The sequence below is a fragment of the Oncorhynchus mykiss genome, chromosome 5, assembly GCF_013265735.2.
Source record: "Oncorhynchus mykiss isolate Arlee chromosome 5, USDA_OmykA_1.1, whole genome shotgun sequence".
NCBI classification, from domain to species: domain Eukaryota; kingdom Metazoa; phylum Chordata; class Actinopteri; order Salmoniformes; family Salmonidae; genus Oncorhynchus; species Oncorhynchus mykiss.
The window spans coordinates 91,018,100-91,034,755 of record NC_048569.1 but is presented as its reverse complement, the minus strand read 5'-3'; the positions used below and the strand labels follow the sequence as shown (position 1 = coordinate 91,034,755).

The 16,656-nt window shown below is 44.8% G+C and overlaps 1 protein-coding gene across 2 annotated transcripts in view; it reads right to left on the bottom strand.

The window, feature by feature from the left end:
* LOC110523038 (protein crumbs homolog 1-like) overlaps window positions 1-16,656 on the bottom strand; it is a 67,573-nt gene that overhangs the window by 37,377 nt on the left and 13,540 nt on the right. For both annotated transcript variants that reach the window (XM_036978759.1, XM_036978760.1), the window contains exons 3-6: window positions 14,758-14,953; window positions 14,307-14,446; window positions 8,031-8,213; window positions 5,276-6,250 (exon numbers count right to left, since the gene is read on the bottom strand). In XM_036978759.1, the coding sequence (XP_036834654.1) occupies window positions 5,276-6,250; window positions 8,031-8,213; window positions 14,307-14,446; window positions 14,758-14,953 (1,494 nt within the window). The remainder of the gene's footprint in view (window positions 1-5,275; window positions 6,251-8,030; window positions 8,214-14,306; window positions 14,447-14,757; window positions 14,954-16,656) is intronic.

Below are 16,656 nucleotides of genomic sequence, written 5' to 3'. Positions count from 1 at the left end.
TTACTTTACTGCAATTCTACACATTTACCACCGTGGAGACAACATTATGCCGTTTTAAAGTTACTTTACTGCAATTCTACACATTTACCACCGTGGAGACAACATTATGCCGTTTTAAAGTTACTTTACTGCAATTCAACACATTTACCACCAGGTGGAGAGAACATTATGCCGTTTTAAAGTTACTTTACTGCAATTCTACACATTTACCACCGTGGAGACAACATTATGCCGTTTTAAAGTTACTTTACTGCAATTCTACACATTTACCACCGGGTGGAGAGAACATTATCCCGTTTTAAAGTTACTTTACTGCAATTCGACACATTTACCACCAGGTGGAGAGAACATTATGCCGTTTTAAAGTTACTTTACTGCAATTCTACACATTTACCACCGGGTGGAGAGAACATTATGCCGTTTTAAAGTTACTTTACTGCAATTCGACACATTTACCACCAGGTGGAGAGAACATTATGCCGTTTTAAAGTTACTTTACTGCAATTCGACACATTTACCACCAGGTGGAGAGAACATTATGCCGTTTTAAAGTTACTTTACTGCAATTCTACACATTTACCACCAGGTGGAGAGAACATTATGCCGTTTTAAAGCTACTTTACTGCAATTCTACACATTTACCACCGGGTGGAGAGAACATTATCCCGTTTTAAAGTTACTTTACTGCAATTCTACACATTTACCACCAGGTGGAGAGAACATTATGCCGTTTTAAAGCTACTTTACTGCAATTCTACACATTTACTACCAGGTGGAGAGAACATTATGCCGTTTTAAAGTTACTTTACTGCAATTCAACACATTTACCACCGTGGAGACAACATTATGCCGTTTTAAAGTTACTTTACTGCAATTCTACACATTTACCACCGTGGAGACAACATTATGCCGTTTTAAAGTTACTTTACTGCAATTCTACACATTTACCACCGTGGAGACAACATTATGCCGTTTTAAAGTTACTTTACTGCAATTCTACACATTTACCACCGTGGAGACAACATTATGCCGTTTTAAAGTTACTTTACTGCAATTCAACACATTTACCACCAGGTGGAGAGAACATTATGCCGTTTTAAAGTTACTTTACTGCAATTCTACACATTTACCACCGTGGAGACAACATTATGCCGTTTTAAAGTTACTTTACTGCAATTCTACACATTTACCACCGTGGAGACAACATTATGCCGTTTTAAAGTTACTTTACTGCAATTCTACACATTTACCACCGTGGAGACAACATTATGCCGTTTTAAAGTTACTTTACTGCAATTCTACACATTTACCACCGTGGAGACAACATTATGCCGTTTTAAAGTTACTTTACTGCAATTCTACACATTTACCACCGTGGAGACAACATTATGCCGTTTTAAAGTTACTTTACTGCAATTCTACACATTTACCACCGTGGAGACAACATTATCCCGTTTTAAAGTTACTTTACTGCAATTCTACACATTTACCACCGTGGAGACAACATTATGCCGTTTTAAAGTTACTTTACTGCAATTCTACACATTTACCACCGTGGAGACAACATTATCCCGTTTTAAAGTTACTTTACTGCAATTCTACACATTTACCACCAGGTGGAGAGAACATTATGCCGTTTTAAAGTTACTTTACTGCAATTCTACACATTTACCACCGTGGAGACAACATTATGCCGTTTTAAAGTTACTTTACTGCAATTCTACACATTTACCACCGTGGAGACAACATTATGCCGTTTTAAAGTTACTTTACTGCAATTCTACACATTTACCACCGTGGAGAGAACATTATGCCGTTTTAAAGCTACTTTACTGCAATTCTACACATTTACCACCGGGTGGAGAGAACATTATCCCGTTTTAAAGTTACTTTACTGCAATTCGACACATTTACCACCAGGTGGAGAGAACATTATGCCGTTTTAAAGTTACTTTACTGCAATTCTACACATTTACCACCGGGTGGAGAGAACATTATGCCGTTTTAAAGTTACTTTACTGCAATTCGACACATTTACCACCAGGTGGAGAGAACATTATGCCGTTTTAAAGTTACTTTACTGCAATTCGACACATTTACCACCAGGTGGAGAGAACATTATGCCGTTTTAAAGTTACTTTACTGCAATTCTACACATTTACCACCAGGTGGAGAGAACATTATGCCGTTTTAAAGCTACTTTACTGCAATTCTACACATTTACCACCAGGTGGAGACAACATTATGCCGTTTTAAAGCTACTTTACTGCAATTCTACACATTTACCACCGGGTGGAGACAACATTATGCCGTTTTAAAGCTACTTTACTGCAATTCTACACATTTACCACCAGGTGGAGACAACATTATGCCGTTTTAAAGCTACTTTACTGCAATTCTACACATTTACCACCGGGTGGAGACAACATTATGCCGTTTTAAAGCTACTTTACTGCAATTCTACACATTTACCACCGGGTGGAGACAACATTATGCCGTTTTAAAGCTACTTTACTGCAATTCGACACATTTTGCTATTAGGTTAAAACAAAATGATGCAGTTTCGAAGCTAATTTCATTCAATTCCACATATTTGCCATGGGGCAGGGAGAACATTTTGTAGCTTCAAAGTACATTTTCCACAATTCCACATATATTCTGCCATTCTAAACATTTTGTCATGATTTATACCATGTTGATACGATATCTGGGTGACAAATAAAATGAATGGGGGCCCCCTGAAGGTCAGGGCCCCTGGGTATGAGCCCGGTCAGTAAATCGTCCATGATTACTACAAGTTCTAGATAGCTGGCTAGACTAACTTGCCTAGTAATTTATAGAAAATTATTTTTAGCTGACATGGGCTAATGGAGTGACTGTCAGTGACTGACATAACAGAAAAACTACTGATGCACTACCAAATTGCACCTACTATCCTAACTCTTAAAAGTAAATTGAGACCAAGTCTATTTTTTTGTGAGGGGCCCCTTTTTTGGTGTGGGGGGGGGGGGGGGGGGGGGGGGGGGGCCCTAAGCGACCGCTTATGTAGCTTATGCACAGGGCCATTCGGTGCAGCCAGGTGAGCTATAGTTCAAATCTACATCTAGATGTGTGTGTAGTGTTTGTGTTTCTGTGTGTCTTTCCTTAAATACGGTCAGATTATTACTAATCTGCTTTGATGGCAACTGGCTAATAATATCCCTCTCAGAAAAACAAAGGGCTGAAATGACTTATCTGGGTCTACTGTATACTCCGCACTGACATTTGTGTGAGTCTAGGATTGCAAATCAATCTGTGTTTTGTATTGTGTAAGTATTGTAAGTCCTGACATGGCAATGCATTACGTCATCGTTTCCAACACAGATTTCCTCCCTCCTTTAATCCATTTATCCTTTCAGGGAGCTGATCTCTGAATGTGACTTCTGACTGCTCCGCTCTACTCTATTCTACACTCTGTCTGTTATGTAGGCCTACTAAGGATGTTCTGTTCAATACATTTGAGCATGGGTATGAAGCTATGTATGGCTCTGGTGAAGGACATTGATAAAGGACATTGGTAAAGGCCATCGATGAAGGATGAAACGTCAAGTTTTTAATAGTTGCTTAAATGATATAATACGTTTTTTTGTTTTCACCGCGACTCAAGTTGGTTGAGTGCCCTCCACTTCTTCCCATATGTAGCTACAGTTGAAGTTGGATGTTAAAATACACCAAGGCCAAATATATTTCAACTCAGTTTTTCACATTCCTGACATTTAATCCTAGTAACAATTCCCTGTCTTAGTTCAGTTAGGATCACCACTTTATTTTAAGAATGTGAAATGTCAGAATAATAGTAGAGAGAATAATTTATTTCAGCTTTTATTTCTTTCATCACATTCCCAGTGGCTCAGAAGTTTAAATACACTCAATTAGTATTTGGTAGCATTGCTTTAAATTGTTTCGCTTGGGTCAAACGTTTCGGGGAGCCTTCCACAAGCTTCCCACAATAAATTGGGGGAATTATGGCTCATTCCTCCTGACAGAGCTGGTGTAACTGAGTCAGGTTTGTTCTGCCCACACATTTTCTATGGGATTGAGGTCAAGGCTTTGTGATGGCCAGTCCAACACCTTGACTTTGTTGTCCTTAAGCCATTTTGCCACAACGTTGGAAGTATTCTTGGGGTCATTGTCCATTTGGAAGACCCATTTGCGACCAAGCTTTATCTTCCTAACTGATGTCTTGAGATGTTGCTTCAATGTATCCACATCATTTCCCCCCCTCATGATGCCATCTATTTTGTAAAGTGCACCAGTCCATCCGGCAGCAAAGCACCCCCACAATATGATGCTGCCACCCCCGTGCTTTACAATTGGAATGGTGTTCTTTGGCTTGCAAGCCTCCCCATTTTCCCTCCAAACATAACGATGGTCATTATGGCCGAACAGTTCTATTGTTGTTTCATCAGACCAGAGGACATTTCTCCAAAAAGTACGACCTTTGTCCCCGTGTGCAGTTGCTTTTTTATGGCGGTTTTGGAGCAGTGTCTTCTTCCTTGCTGAGCGGCCTTTCAGGTTAGATACTTTTGTACCTGTTTCCTCCAGCATCTTCACAAGGTCCTTTGCTGTTGTTCTGGGATTGATTTTCACTTTTCGCATCAAAGTACGTTCATCTCTAGGAGACAGAACACGTCTCCTTCCTGAGCGGTATGGCGGCTATGTGGTCCATTGGTGTTTATACTTGCGTACTATTGTTTGTACAGATGAACATGGTACCTTCAGGTGTTTGGAAATTGCTCCCAAGGATGAACCAGACTTCTGGAGGTCTACAATTGTTTTTCTGGCGTCTTAGCTGATTTCTTTTGATTTTCCCATGATGTCAAGCAAAGAGGCACTGAGTTTGAAGGTAGGCCTTGAAATACATCCACAGGTACACCTCCAATTGACTCAAATTATGTCAATTAGCCTAACAGAAGCCTCTAGCTTCTAACTTCTGACCCACTGGAATTGTGATACAGGGAATTATAACTGAAATAATCTGTCTGTAAACAATTGTTGGAAAAATGACTTGTGTCATGCACAAAGTAGATGTCCTAACCAGTTTGTTAACAATACATTTGTGGAGTGGTTGAAAAACGAGTTTTAATGACTCCAACCTAAGTGTATGTAAACTTCCGACTTCAACAGTATGTAAGTAATGGGCAAAACTAGCCCTTGAAATTAGAGAAGATCTCGGGGGCTCCCATACCTTTTCCTCACTACCCCTATCCTCCTCCACTCATTCCTCCATTCTTACCCTCAGCACAGTCGTGACCTTCGTATGGCCGGGGGCACCGGCACTGGTAGCTCTGCCACAGGTTGATGCACTGTCCTCTGTTCTCACAGGGGCTGTCCTTGCATCGGTCCCTGTGGCTGCAGCCTGCAGTCACGTTCACTGCCGAGTCGCTCAGCCACTCCTCCGGAACCACCAGCTGGGAGTCCACAAACACGTCCCGCAGACAGCCAATGAAGGCCGGGACTGGGACCAGGGCTCCGCCTGCCTCCACCACCCCGCCAATGAAAGTGTTCTGGAGGGGAGACTCTGGAAGGTCCGCCCCAGCCAGGGTGCCATTGACCCGGGCTTCGCTCTCACAGTCCTGCTCCTGACAGACCCCACCATCCAGGAGCCTGAGGCTGAGCAGACCGTCCTCCAGCACGGCCTTCACAGAGTGCCACTCCCCATCAGTCACGTTAAGGGGGAGCTCCAGGGTCTGCCTAAGCTGCAGGGCCTCTCCCGCATCCCCACCCCCAGCCAAGGCCTCCCTCCTCAGGCTGAGTATCAGCTGGCCCCCCAGTAGCTCCAGACCCAGGACCAGCCCTCCACTGCTCCGCTGGAAGAGCACGGCCCTGGGCAGCACTGTCCGGAAGCTCAGGGTGATGTTGCATGAGGCCTCCGCGGCCAGCAGTGGGCTCTGCAACAGCAAATAGCCTTTCTGCTCGAAGGAGAAGGCTGTGGGGGTCTGGCAGAGAGGCCCGGTGAGGCCCGGGGGGCAGAGGCAGGAGTAGCCATGACGGCCATCGCTCAGGAAGGGAGAACATGAGCCCTGGTTCTGACACTCGTGGCCCTCACAGCCCACCATAGCCTCGCTGCAGTTCTGTCCCCCGTACAGGAACTCATCTTGGTTCTGCGGAGAGCAGTGGCACACATAGCCCCCCACAAGGCTCTCACACTGACCCCCGTTCTCACAAGGGCTGGGGTCACACGTGTCCACTACCTCCTCACAAAGAGTACCTGGAAGAGAAGGGAGACTGGGTGATGATGTGGGTCGATAATACTACAATCAGTAGAAATTAGTCTGTGGAGGAATGGAAATAAAAGTACGTTATTACTTTTTCTCTAAGAGCTGGTACCAGGCGTGAAATATTCACTCTTCACATTTCCTGCTATTCTAGTACAGAAAATATACTTCTTCTCCTCACCTTTTGAAGCACTATTTTGAATCATGAATAATGTACAGTATATAACTTATTGAGGCACATGACCACATTATAACTTCTTACTGGAGACACATGTAAATCTTCACCATAAACAATATAACTTCTTTACCGAAGACACATGTAAATCTTCACCATAAACACGTCTTCCGTTGTACTGTACATGATGAGTGATTTTAAGCTCTGGACTTAAGGAAGCTTCCTGCGGTGCCACCCTTCCCATGATGCTACCTGTGAGCTAAAGCTCGCCATCCTCTCCACCATGTCAAGTTAATACTCAAACCTAACTGGACTATCGTGTGCCTGTTGCATAATGATAAGTCTTTGGGCAACCTCTGGTCCACAGACCCAATAGACACATCCAATCATATATAGAGTAGAAAACCACATCGTAACAAAAGCTACGACACTAAGACGTTATCTCAATCTTTGCAAAAACAAACAGCAAAAGCGGGGATCTTGCTCTAAAACACAATGACGATCAACAATAATCACTTCATACAATTTACTTCAACGAGATTGATAAGTATAACAAGGTCATTAGCACCATACAGTGGTATATTGTTATTGACAACAAACAAACAAACATAAGGCATAAAGAACTATCTATAACCTATAACCATACCTGCACTTAGCAATAGAATGCTCCAAATCCATACTTCCACTTGCAGCATCGTGCCGGTTTTCAAAGTTTCCCACCAATAACTATACACTCGTCTCGATGTCAACTACCACCGAGTGTTCCATCCCATTGTGACCACAGGTCATCATAGTAGCCAACAGTCCCTGTCCTCTGGTCTCCAGTCATTCACAACTGAACACAGTGCTGAGTCCTTCTGCAGGGAGTAGTTCAGGGAAGCCAGATCCTCAGGATTAACACTAATGCAATTACAGAGTGAACACTGGTGACTGCTGGGGGAGTCAATTATAGACACAGCCACTGGTCTTACCTGCTGGGCCTTACGGGCAGATCACAGGACTGCATATGCAGCAGGATGAATAGAATAGAGCGCTAGTGGTAGCCTAGTGGTTAGAGCGTTTAGCCAGTAACCAAAAGGTTGCTGGATCGAATCCCTGTTCTGCCCCTGAGCAAGGCAGTTAACCCACTGTTCCCCGGGCGCTGAAGACGTGGATGTTGCTTATGGCAGCCCCCCGCACCTCTCTGATTCAGAGGGGTTGGGTTAAATGCAGAAGACACATTTCAGTTGTACAACTGACTAGGTATCCACCTTTCCCTAATGGGTGAAAACTGTGAGTAGGCCCAAGCTACAGGTGCATGTCATATAGTTATGAAACAGAGGTGATCGTTGGTTGTTGGGGGTGACCTAAACAATAGGCTGGACCAGTATCCATACGTATGGTTGTCATATTTAGGAAATGAGCATGCACTCATTTGTTATGGGAGTGCCTAGCCTCATCGAGCAGAAATTTTAACCTTTGATGGGTAATGACAGTGATCAGAAATCATTCATAATGTGTTTCAATGGGACATTACATGTGGTTCCTAGTTCATGATGTGTTTCAATGGGACATTACCTGTGGTTCCTAGTTCATGATGTGTTTCAATGGGACATTACCTGTGGTTCCTGGTGGGCAGCTGCATATGAAGCCTGCAGCTTGCTGTGGGTCGTAGTGGTCTGGAAGCAGAGGCTCTGAACCATACAGGCTCTGCCAGGACAGCTCTATACAGTGTCCCCTGTACAGACAGGGGTTGCTGCTGCACTCACTCACATCCACCTCACACTGACGACCCTTGAACCCTGGGCAGGACACAGACAGAATGTAAGACATACAGGGGGATAGACAACACGCACACATTCCTCTCTATATTTCTCAGGATAACAAAGAACATTCCTCACATTTGGGGGAGAGGTGCATTTTAGGCCTGAAACCCAGAGACACACTGTTTTAACTTTAGCCACAAGCAGGCAGGCAGGACATTAACACAAGCTGCTGTGGCTGGAAGCCAGTAACTGATGCAAGCAGTAGAAAATAATAAAAATAAAAATACACCTTATGGAAGAGTGGAAACTGTGACGAGACACACACAGACACAGACACACATGCACATGATGAGACACACACTCTACACACACGCACACATGGATGTTGTATTGTAAATACGTGATAGTGGAGTAGTGGCCTGAGGGAACACACTTAATGTGTTGTGAAAAGTGTTATGAAATGTAATGTCATGTAATATTTTAAACTGTACATAACTGCCTTAATGTTGCTGGACACCAGGAAAAGTAGCTGTTGCCTTGACAGGAACTAATGGGGATCCATAATACAGTGCCTTGCGAAAGTATTCGGCCCCCTTGAACTTTGCGACCTTTTGCCACATTTCAGGCTTCAAACATAAAGATATAAAACTGTATTTTTTTGTGAAGAATCAACAACAAGTGGGACACAATCATGAAGTGGAACGACATTTATTGGATATTTCAAACTTTTTTAACAAATCAAAAACTGAAAATTGGGCGTGCAAAATTATTCAGCCCCCTTAAGTTAATACTTTGTAGCGCCCCCTTTTGCTGCGATTACAGCTGTAAGTCGCTTGGGGTATGTCTCTATCAGTTTTGCACATCGAGAGACTGACATTTTTTCCCATTCCTCCTTGCAAAACAGCTCGAGCTCAGTGAGGTTGGATGGAGAGCATTTGTGAACAGCAGTTTTCAGTTCTTTCCACAGATTCTCGATTGGATTCAGGTCTGGACTTTGACTTGGCCATTCTAACACCTGGATATGTTTATTTTTGAACCATTCCATTGTAGATTTTGCTTTATGTTTTGGATCATTGTCTTGTTGGAAGACAAATCTCCGTCCCAGTCTCAGGTCTTTTGCAGACTCCATCAGGTTTTCTTCCAGAATGGTCCTGTATTTGGCTCCATCCATCTTCCCATCAATTTTAACCATCTTCCCTGTCCCTGCTGAACAAAAGCAGGCCCAAACCATGATGCTGCCACCATCATGTTTGACAGTGGGGATGGTGTGTTCAGCTGTGTTGCTTTTACTCCAAACATAACGTTTTGCATTGTTGCCAAAAAGTTCAATTTTGGTTTCATCTGACCTTCTTCCACATGTTTGGTGTGTCTCCCAGGTGGCTTGTGGCAAACTTTAAACAACACTTTTTATGGATATCTTTAAGAAATGGTTTTCTTCTTGCCACTCTTCCATAAAGGCCAGATTTGTGCAATATACGACTGATTGTTGTCCTATGGACAGAGTCTCCCACCTCAGCTGTAGATCTCTGCAGTTCATCCAGAGTGATCATGGGCCTCTTGGCTGCATCTCTGATCAGTCTTCTCCTTGTATGAGCTGAAAGTTTAGAGGGACGGCCAGGTCTTGGTAGATTTGCAGTGGTCTGATACTCCTTCCATTTCAATATTATCGCTTGCACAGTGCTCCTTGGGATGTTTAAAGCTTGGGAAATCTTTTTGTATCCAAATCCGGCTTTAAACTTCTTCACAACAGTATCTCGGACCTGCCTGGTGTGTTCCTTGTTCTTCATGATGCTCTCTGCGCTTTTAACGGACCTCTGAGACTATCACAGTGCAGGTGCATTTATACGGAGACTTGATTACACACAGGTGGATTGTATTTATCATCATTAGTCATTTAGGTCAACATTGGATCATTCAGAGATCCTCACTGAACTTCTGGAGAGAGTTTGCTGCACTGAAAGTAAAGGGGCTGAATAATTTTGCACGCCCAATTTTTCAGTTTTTGATTTGTTAAAAAAGTTTGAAATATCCAATAAATGTCGTTCCACTTCATGATTGTGTCCCACTTGTTGTTGATTCTTCACAAAAAAATACAGTTTTATATCTTTATGTTTGAAACCTGAAATGTAGCAAAAGGTCGCAAAGTTCAAGGGGGCCGAATACTTTCGCAAGGCACTGTAAACCCAGGAAGAGTAGCTTTGGCAGGAACTAATGGGGATCCATAATAAACACCAGGAAGAGTAGCTGTTGCCTTGGCAGGAACTAATGGGGATCCATAAGAAACCCCAGGAAGAGTAGCTGCTGCCTTGGCAGGAACTAGTGGGGATCCATAATAACCCCCAGGAAGAGTAGCTGCTGCCTTGGCAGGAACTAATGGGGATCCATAATAAACCCCAGGAAGAGTAGCTGCTGCCTTGGCAGGAACTAGTGGGGATCCATAATAACCCCCAGGAAGAGTAGCTGCTGCCTTGGCAGGAACTAGTGGGGATCCATAATAACCCCCAGGAAGAGTAGCTGCTGCCTTGGCAGGAACTAATGGGGATCCATAATAAACCCCAGGAAGAGTAGCTGCTGCCTTGACAGGAACTAATGAGGATCCATAATAAACACCAGGAAGAGTAGCTGCTGCCTTGACAGGAACTAATGGGGATCCATAATAAACCCCAGGAAGAGTAGCTGCTGCCTTGACAGGAACTAATGGGGATCCATAATAAACCCCAGGAAGAGTAGCTGCTGCCTTGGCAGGAACTAATGGGGATCCATAATAAACCCCAGGAAGAGTAGCTGCTGCCTTGACAGGAACTAATGGGGATCCATAATAAACCCCAGGAAGAGTAGCTGCTGCCATGGCAGGAACTAATGGGGATCCATAATAAACCCCAGGAAGAGTAGCTGCTGCCTTGGCAGGAACTAATGGGGATCCATAATAAACCCCAGGAAGAGTAGCTGCTGCCTTGGCAGGAACTAATGGGGATCCATAATAAACCCCAGGAAGAGTAGCTGCTGCCTTGGTAGGAACTAATGGGGATCCATAATAAACCCCAGGAAGAGTAGCTGCTGCCTTGACAGGAACTAATGGGGATCCATAATAAACCCCAGGAAGAGTAGCTGCTGCCTTGGCAGGAACTAATGGGGATCCATAATAAACCCCAGGAAGAGTAGCTGCTGCCTTGGCAGGAACTAATGGGGATCCATAATAAACCCCAGGAAGAGTAGCTGCTGCCTTGGCAGGAACTAATGGGGATCCATAATAACCCCCAGGAAGAGTAGCTGCTGCCTTGGCAGGAACTAATGGGGATCCATAATAAACCCCAGGAAGAGTAGCTGCTGCCTTGGTAGGAACTAATGGGGATCCATAATAAACCCCAGGAAGAGTAGCTGCTGCCTTGACAGGAACTAATGGGGATCCATAATAAACCCCAGGAAGAGTAGCTGCTGCCTTGACAGGAACTAATGGGGATCCATAATAAACCCCAGGAAGAGTAGCTGCTGCCTTGACAGGAACTAATGAGGATCCATAATAAACACCAGGAAGAGTAGCTGCTGCCTTGACAGGAACTAATGGGGATCCATAATAAACCCCAGGAAGAGTAGCTGCTGCCTTGACAGGAACTAATGGGGATCCATAATAAACCCCAGGAAGAGTAGCTGCTGCCTTGGCAGGAACTAATGGGGATCCATAATAAACCCCAGGAAGAGTAGCTGCTGCCTTGACAGGAACTAATGGGGATCCATAATAAACCCCAGGAAGAGTAGCTGCTGCCATGGCAGGAACTAATGGGGATCCATAATAAACCCCAGGAAGAGTAGCTGCTGCCTTGGCAGGAACTAATGGGGATCCATAATAAACCCCAGGAAGAGTAGCTGCTGCCTTGGCAGGAACTAATGGGGATCCATAATAAACCCCAGGAAGAGTAGCTGCTGCCTTGGCAGGAACTAATGGGGATCCATAATAACCCCCAGGAAGAGTAGCTGCTGCCTTGGCAGGAACTAGTGGGGATCCATAATAACCCCCAGGAAGAGTAGCTGCTGCCTTGGTAGGAACTAATGGGGATCCATAATAAACCCCAGGAAGAGTAGCTGCTGCCTTGACAGGAACTAATGGGGATCCATAATAAACCCCAGGAAGAGTAGCTGCTGCCTTGACAGGAACTAATGGGGATCCATAATAAACGCCAGGAAGAGTAGCTGCTGCCTTGGCAGGAACTAATGGGGATCCATAATAAACCCCAGGAAGAGTATCTGCTGCCTTGGTAGGAACTAATGGGGATCCATAATAAACCCCAGGAAGAGTAGCTGCTGCCTTGACAGGAACTAATGGGGATCCATAATAAACCCCAGGAAGAGTAGCTGCTGCCTTGACAGGAACTAATGGGGATCCATAATAAACCCCAGGAAGAGTAGCTGCTGCCTTGGCAGGAACTAATGGGGATCCATAATAAACCCCAGGAAGAGTAGCTGCTGCCTTGGCAGGAACTAATGGGGATCCATAATAACCCCCAGGAAGAGTAGCTGCTGCCTTGGCAGGAACTAATGGGGATCCATAATAAACCCCAGGAAGAGTAGCTGCTGCCTTGGCAGGAACTAATGGGGATCCATAATAAACCCCAGGAAGAGTAGCTGCTGCCTTGACAGGAACTAATGGGGATCCATAATAAACCCCAGGAAGAGTAGCTGCTGCCTTGGCAGGAACTAATGGGGATCCATAATAAACCCCAGGAAGAGTAGCTGCTGCCTTGACAGGGACTAATGGGGATCCATAATAAACCCCAGGAAGAGTAGCTGCTGCCTTGACAGGAACTAATGGGGATCCATAATAACCCCCAGGAAGAGTAGCTGCTGCCTTGACAGGAACTAATGGGGATCCATAATAAACGCCAGGAAGAGTAGCTGCTGCCTTGGCAGGAACTAATGGGGATCCATAATAAACCCCAGGAAGAGTATCTGCTGCCTTGGTAGGAACTAATGGGGATCCATAATAAACCCCAGGAAGAGTAGCTGCTGCCTTGACAGGAACTAATGGGGATCCATAATAAACCCCAGGAAGAGTAGCTGCTGCCTTGACAGGAACTAATGGGGATCCATAATAAACCCCAGGAAGAGTAGCTGCTGCCTTGGCAGGAACTAATGGGGATCCATAATAAACCCCAGGAAGAGTAGCTGCTGCCTTGGCAGGAACTAATGGGGATCCATAATAACCCCCAGGAAGAGTAGCTGCTGCCTTGGCAGGAACTAATGGGGATCCATAATAAACCCCAGGAAGAGTAGCTGCTGCCTTGGCAGGAACTAATGGGGATCCATAATAAACCCCAGGAAGAGTAGCTGCTGCCTTGACAGGAACTAATGGGGATCCATAATAAACCCCAGGAAGAGTAGCTGCTGCCTTGGCAGGAACTAATGGGGATCCATAATAAACCCCAGGAAGAGTAGCTGCTGCCTTGACAGGGACTAATGGGGATCCATAATAAACCCCAGGAAGAGTAGCTGCTGCCTTGACAGGAACTAATGGGGATCCATAATAACCCCCAGGAAGAGTAGCTGCTGCCTTGACAGGAACTAATGGGGATCCATAATAAACCCCAGGAAGAGTAGCTGCTGCCTTGGCAGGAACTAATGGGGATCCATAATAAACCCCAGGAAGAGTAGCTGCTGCCTTGACAGGAACTAATGGGGATCCATAATAAACCCCAGGAAGAGTAGCTGCTGCATTGGCAGGAACTAATGGGGATCCATAATAAACCCCAGGAAGAGTAGCTGCTGCCTTGGTAGGAACTAATGGGGATCCATAATAAACCCCAGGAAGAGTAGCTGCTGCCTTGGCAGGAACTAGTGGGGATCCATAATAACCCCCAGGAAGAGTAGCTGCTGCCTTGGCAGGAACTAATGGGGATCCATAATAAACCCCAGGAAGAGTAGCTGCTGCCTTGGCAGGAACTAATGGGGATCCATAATAAACCCCAGGAAGAGTAGCTGCTGCCTTGGCAGGAACTAATGGGGATCCATAATAAACACAAACACAAAATACCTCCTTGGGGCTGCAGGTGCCATTTCAAGAACAGACTTCATACTTGACTGCTAATGAAGTGCCTACAGTTCTTTCTGTCTTGTGACAGTGTGACTGCACTGTACCTGGCCAGCAGTCACAGGTGTAGTTCCCCTCGTCCTCCACACAGATGGCGCCGTTGAGGCATGGCTGGGACGTGCATGGAGGAGCAGCAGTTTCACAGTGTCGACCAGTGAAGGTGATCTGAGAGCAGTCGCAGCTGTACCTGAAATGATAAGGATTTTCAGTTACGGATCTTGCAGTTTCAGTGCCAATTACTTTTCCAATAAAAAGTGAAGCTTTGCAGGCAAGTATTAAAGGGAAAGGGGGATAACTAGTCAGTTGTACAACTGAATGCATTCAACTGAAATGTGTCTTCAGCATTTAACCCAACCCCTCTGAATCAGAGAGGTGCGGGGGGGGGGGGCTGCCTTAATCAACATCCACGTCTTCGACGCCTTGCTCATTACGTAGGCGTGTCTTGTTTTACTCCGCACAAATGAATACAAATCTCTCTCTCACTCACAAACTACTGACCCATTCAACCTATCAATACACAGGGCCCCGTTTTGGCATGGCTGGTGATGGCACTCGTCAACGTCGATTTCACAGCGGTCGCCCTGGAAACCGGGCATGCAGGTGCATGAGAAGCCGTTGACGTAGTCATGACAACTCCCGCCGTTGAGGCAGGGCTGTGATTGACACTCGTTAATCTGGACCTCACAGGTGGCACCTGGAACATCAAACATGGCCGTCAGAGGCTCTGTAACATGGACTGTGGTCTTATAAAACACATTGGCCAAACCATCTGGACAGGTCTGTTAGAGAAACATGATGGGGAATGTCAATATGTACCTGTGGGGATCATACTGAGGATGAAATGATTTCATGTTGACTGGCTGACTGATCATCATGCACTGATATTAGAGGCTGTTTCTTTTATAATTTATAATTTTATTTGACCTTTATTTAACTAGGCAAGTCAGTTAAGAACAAATTCTTATTTACAATGACGGCCTACCCTGGCCACACCCCGACAACTCTGGGCCAATTGTGCACCACCCTATGGGACTCCCAATCACGGCCGGATGTGATACAGCCTGGATTCCAACCAAGGACTGTAGTGACGCCTCTTGCACTGCAGTGCCTCAGACCGCTGCACCACTCGGGAGCCCTTGTGCTGTTGTTTTGTTCATGTTTATTTCTGATCGAAGCACCAATCATCATGTTCTAACATGTTATTCTGAAGCCCAGACACAGGAGGTTGGTGTCACTTTAAATGGGGAGGACGGACTCGTGATAAAGCCTGGAGCGGAATCGGTGGAATGGTATCAAACACACGGTTTCTATGTGTCACACGGTTTCTATGTGTCACACGGTTTCTATGTGTCACACGGTTTCTATGTGTCACACGGTTTCTATGTGTCACACGGTTTCTATGTGTCAGATGGTTTCTATGTGTCACATGGTTTCTATGTGTCACACGGTTTCTATGTGTCACACGGTTTCTATGTGTCACACGGTTTCTATGTGTCAGATGGTTTCTATGTGTCACACGGTTTCTATGTGTCACACGGTTTCTATGTGTCACATGGTTTCTATGTGTCACATGGTTTCTATGTGTCACACGGTTTCTATGTGTCACATGGTTTCTATGTGTCACATGGTTTCTATGTGTCACACGGTTTCTATGTGTCACACGGTTTCTATGTGTCACACGGTTTCTATGTGTCACATGGTTTCTATGTGTCACATGGTTTCTATATGTCACACGGTTTCTATGTGTCACACGGTTTCTATGTGTCACACGGTTTCTATATGTCACACGGTTTCTATGTGTCACACGGTTTCTATGTGTCACACGGTTTCTATGTGTTTGATGCCATTCCACTCGCGCCGTTCCAGCCATTATTATGAGCCGACCTCCACTCAGCAGACTCCACTAATCAATCACACTGTAAACCAGAACACAGAGTGATGGAGAGTTCGGCCTTGGACGGGTGGCAAAATAGTAAACAGAGGAGATTTAACAAGATTCGTCCATCTGAAAGTAGCCTTGTATTTAACCTTATCGTACCTAAAATACTCTAAAGAACTAGGATTACCCACAGATTATCTTTAATTAGCATTTCTCTCTATCTCTAACTGTCATAGAGTATGGAAAAGATATAGATATTCTGATATTATGTGTTTGTTTTTCTTCTTTTAAACATACAGTATGAGCTAGAGAGCATAGAAGAGGGTAGGGTTAGATTGAGGACTAGTGTAATGAGCTCAAACTGACACTAGATGACAACATTGTACACTCATTGGGGCCAGTGGTGAGCAACCTTCATCCCTTGACTGGGAACACACCTGATTCAACTAATCAAAGATATAATTAAAGCCTAGTTGATTACGCAGTGTGTTACTGCTTGGCTGGAGCAAAAGCCTGCA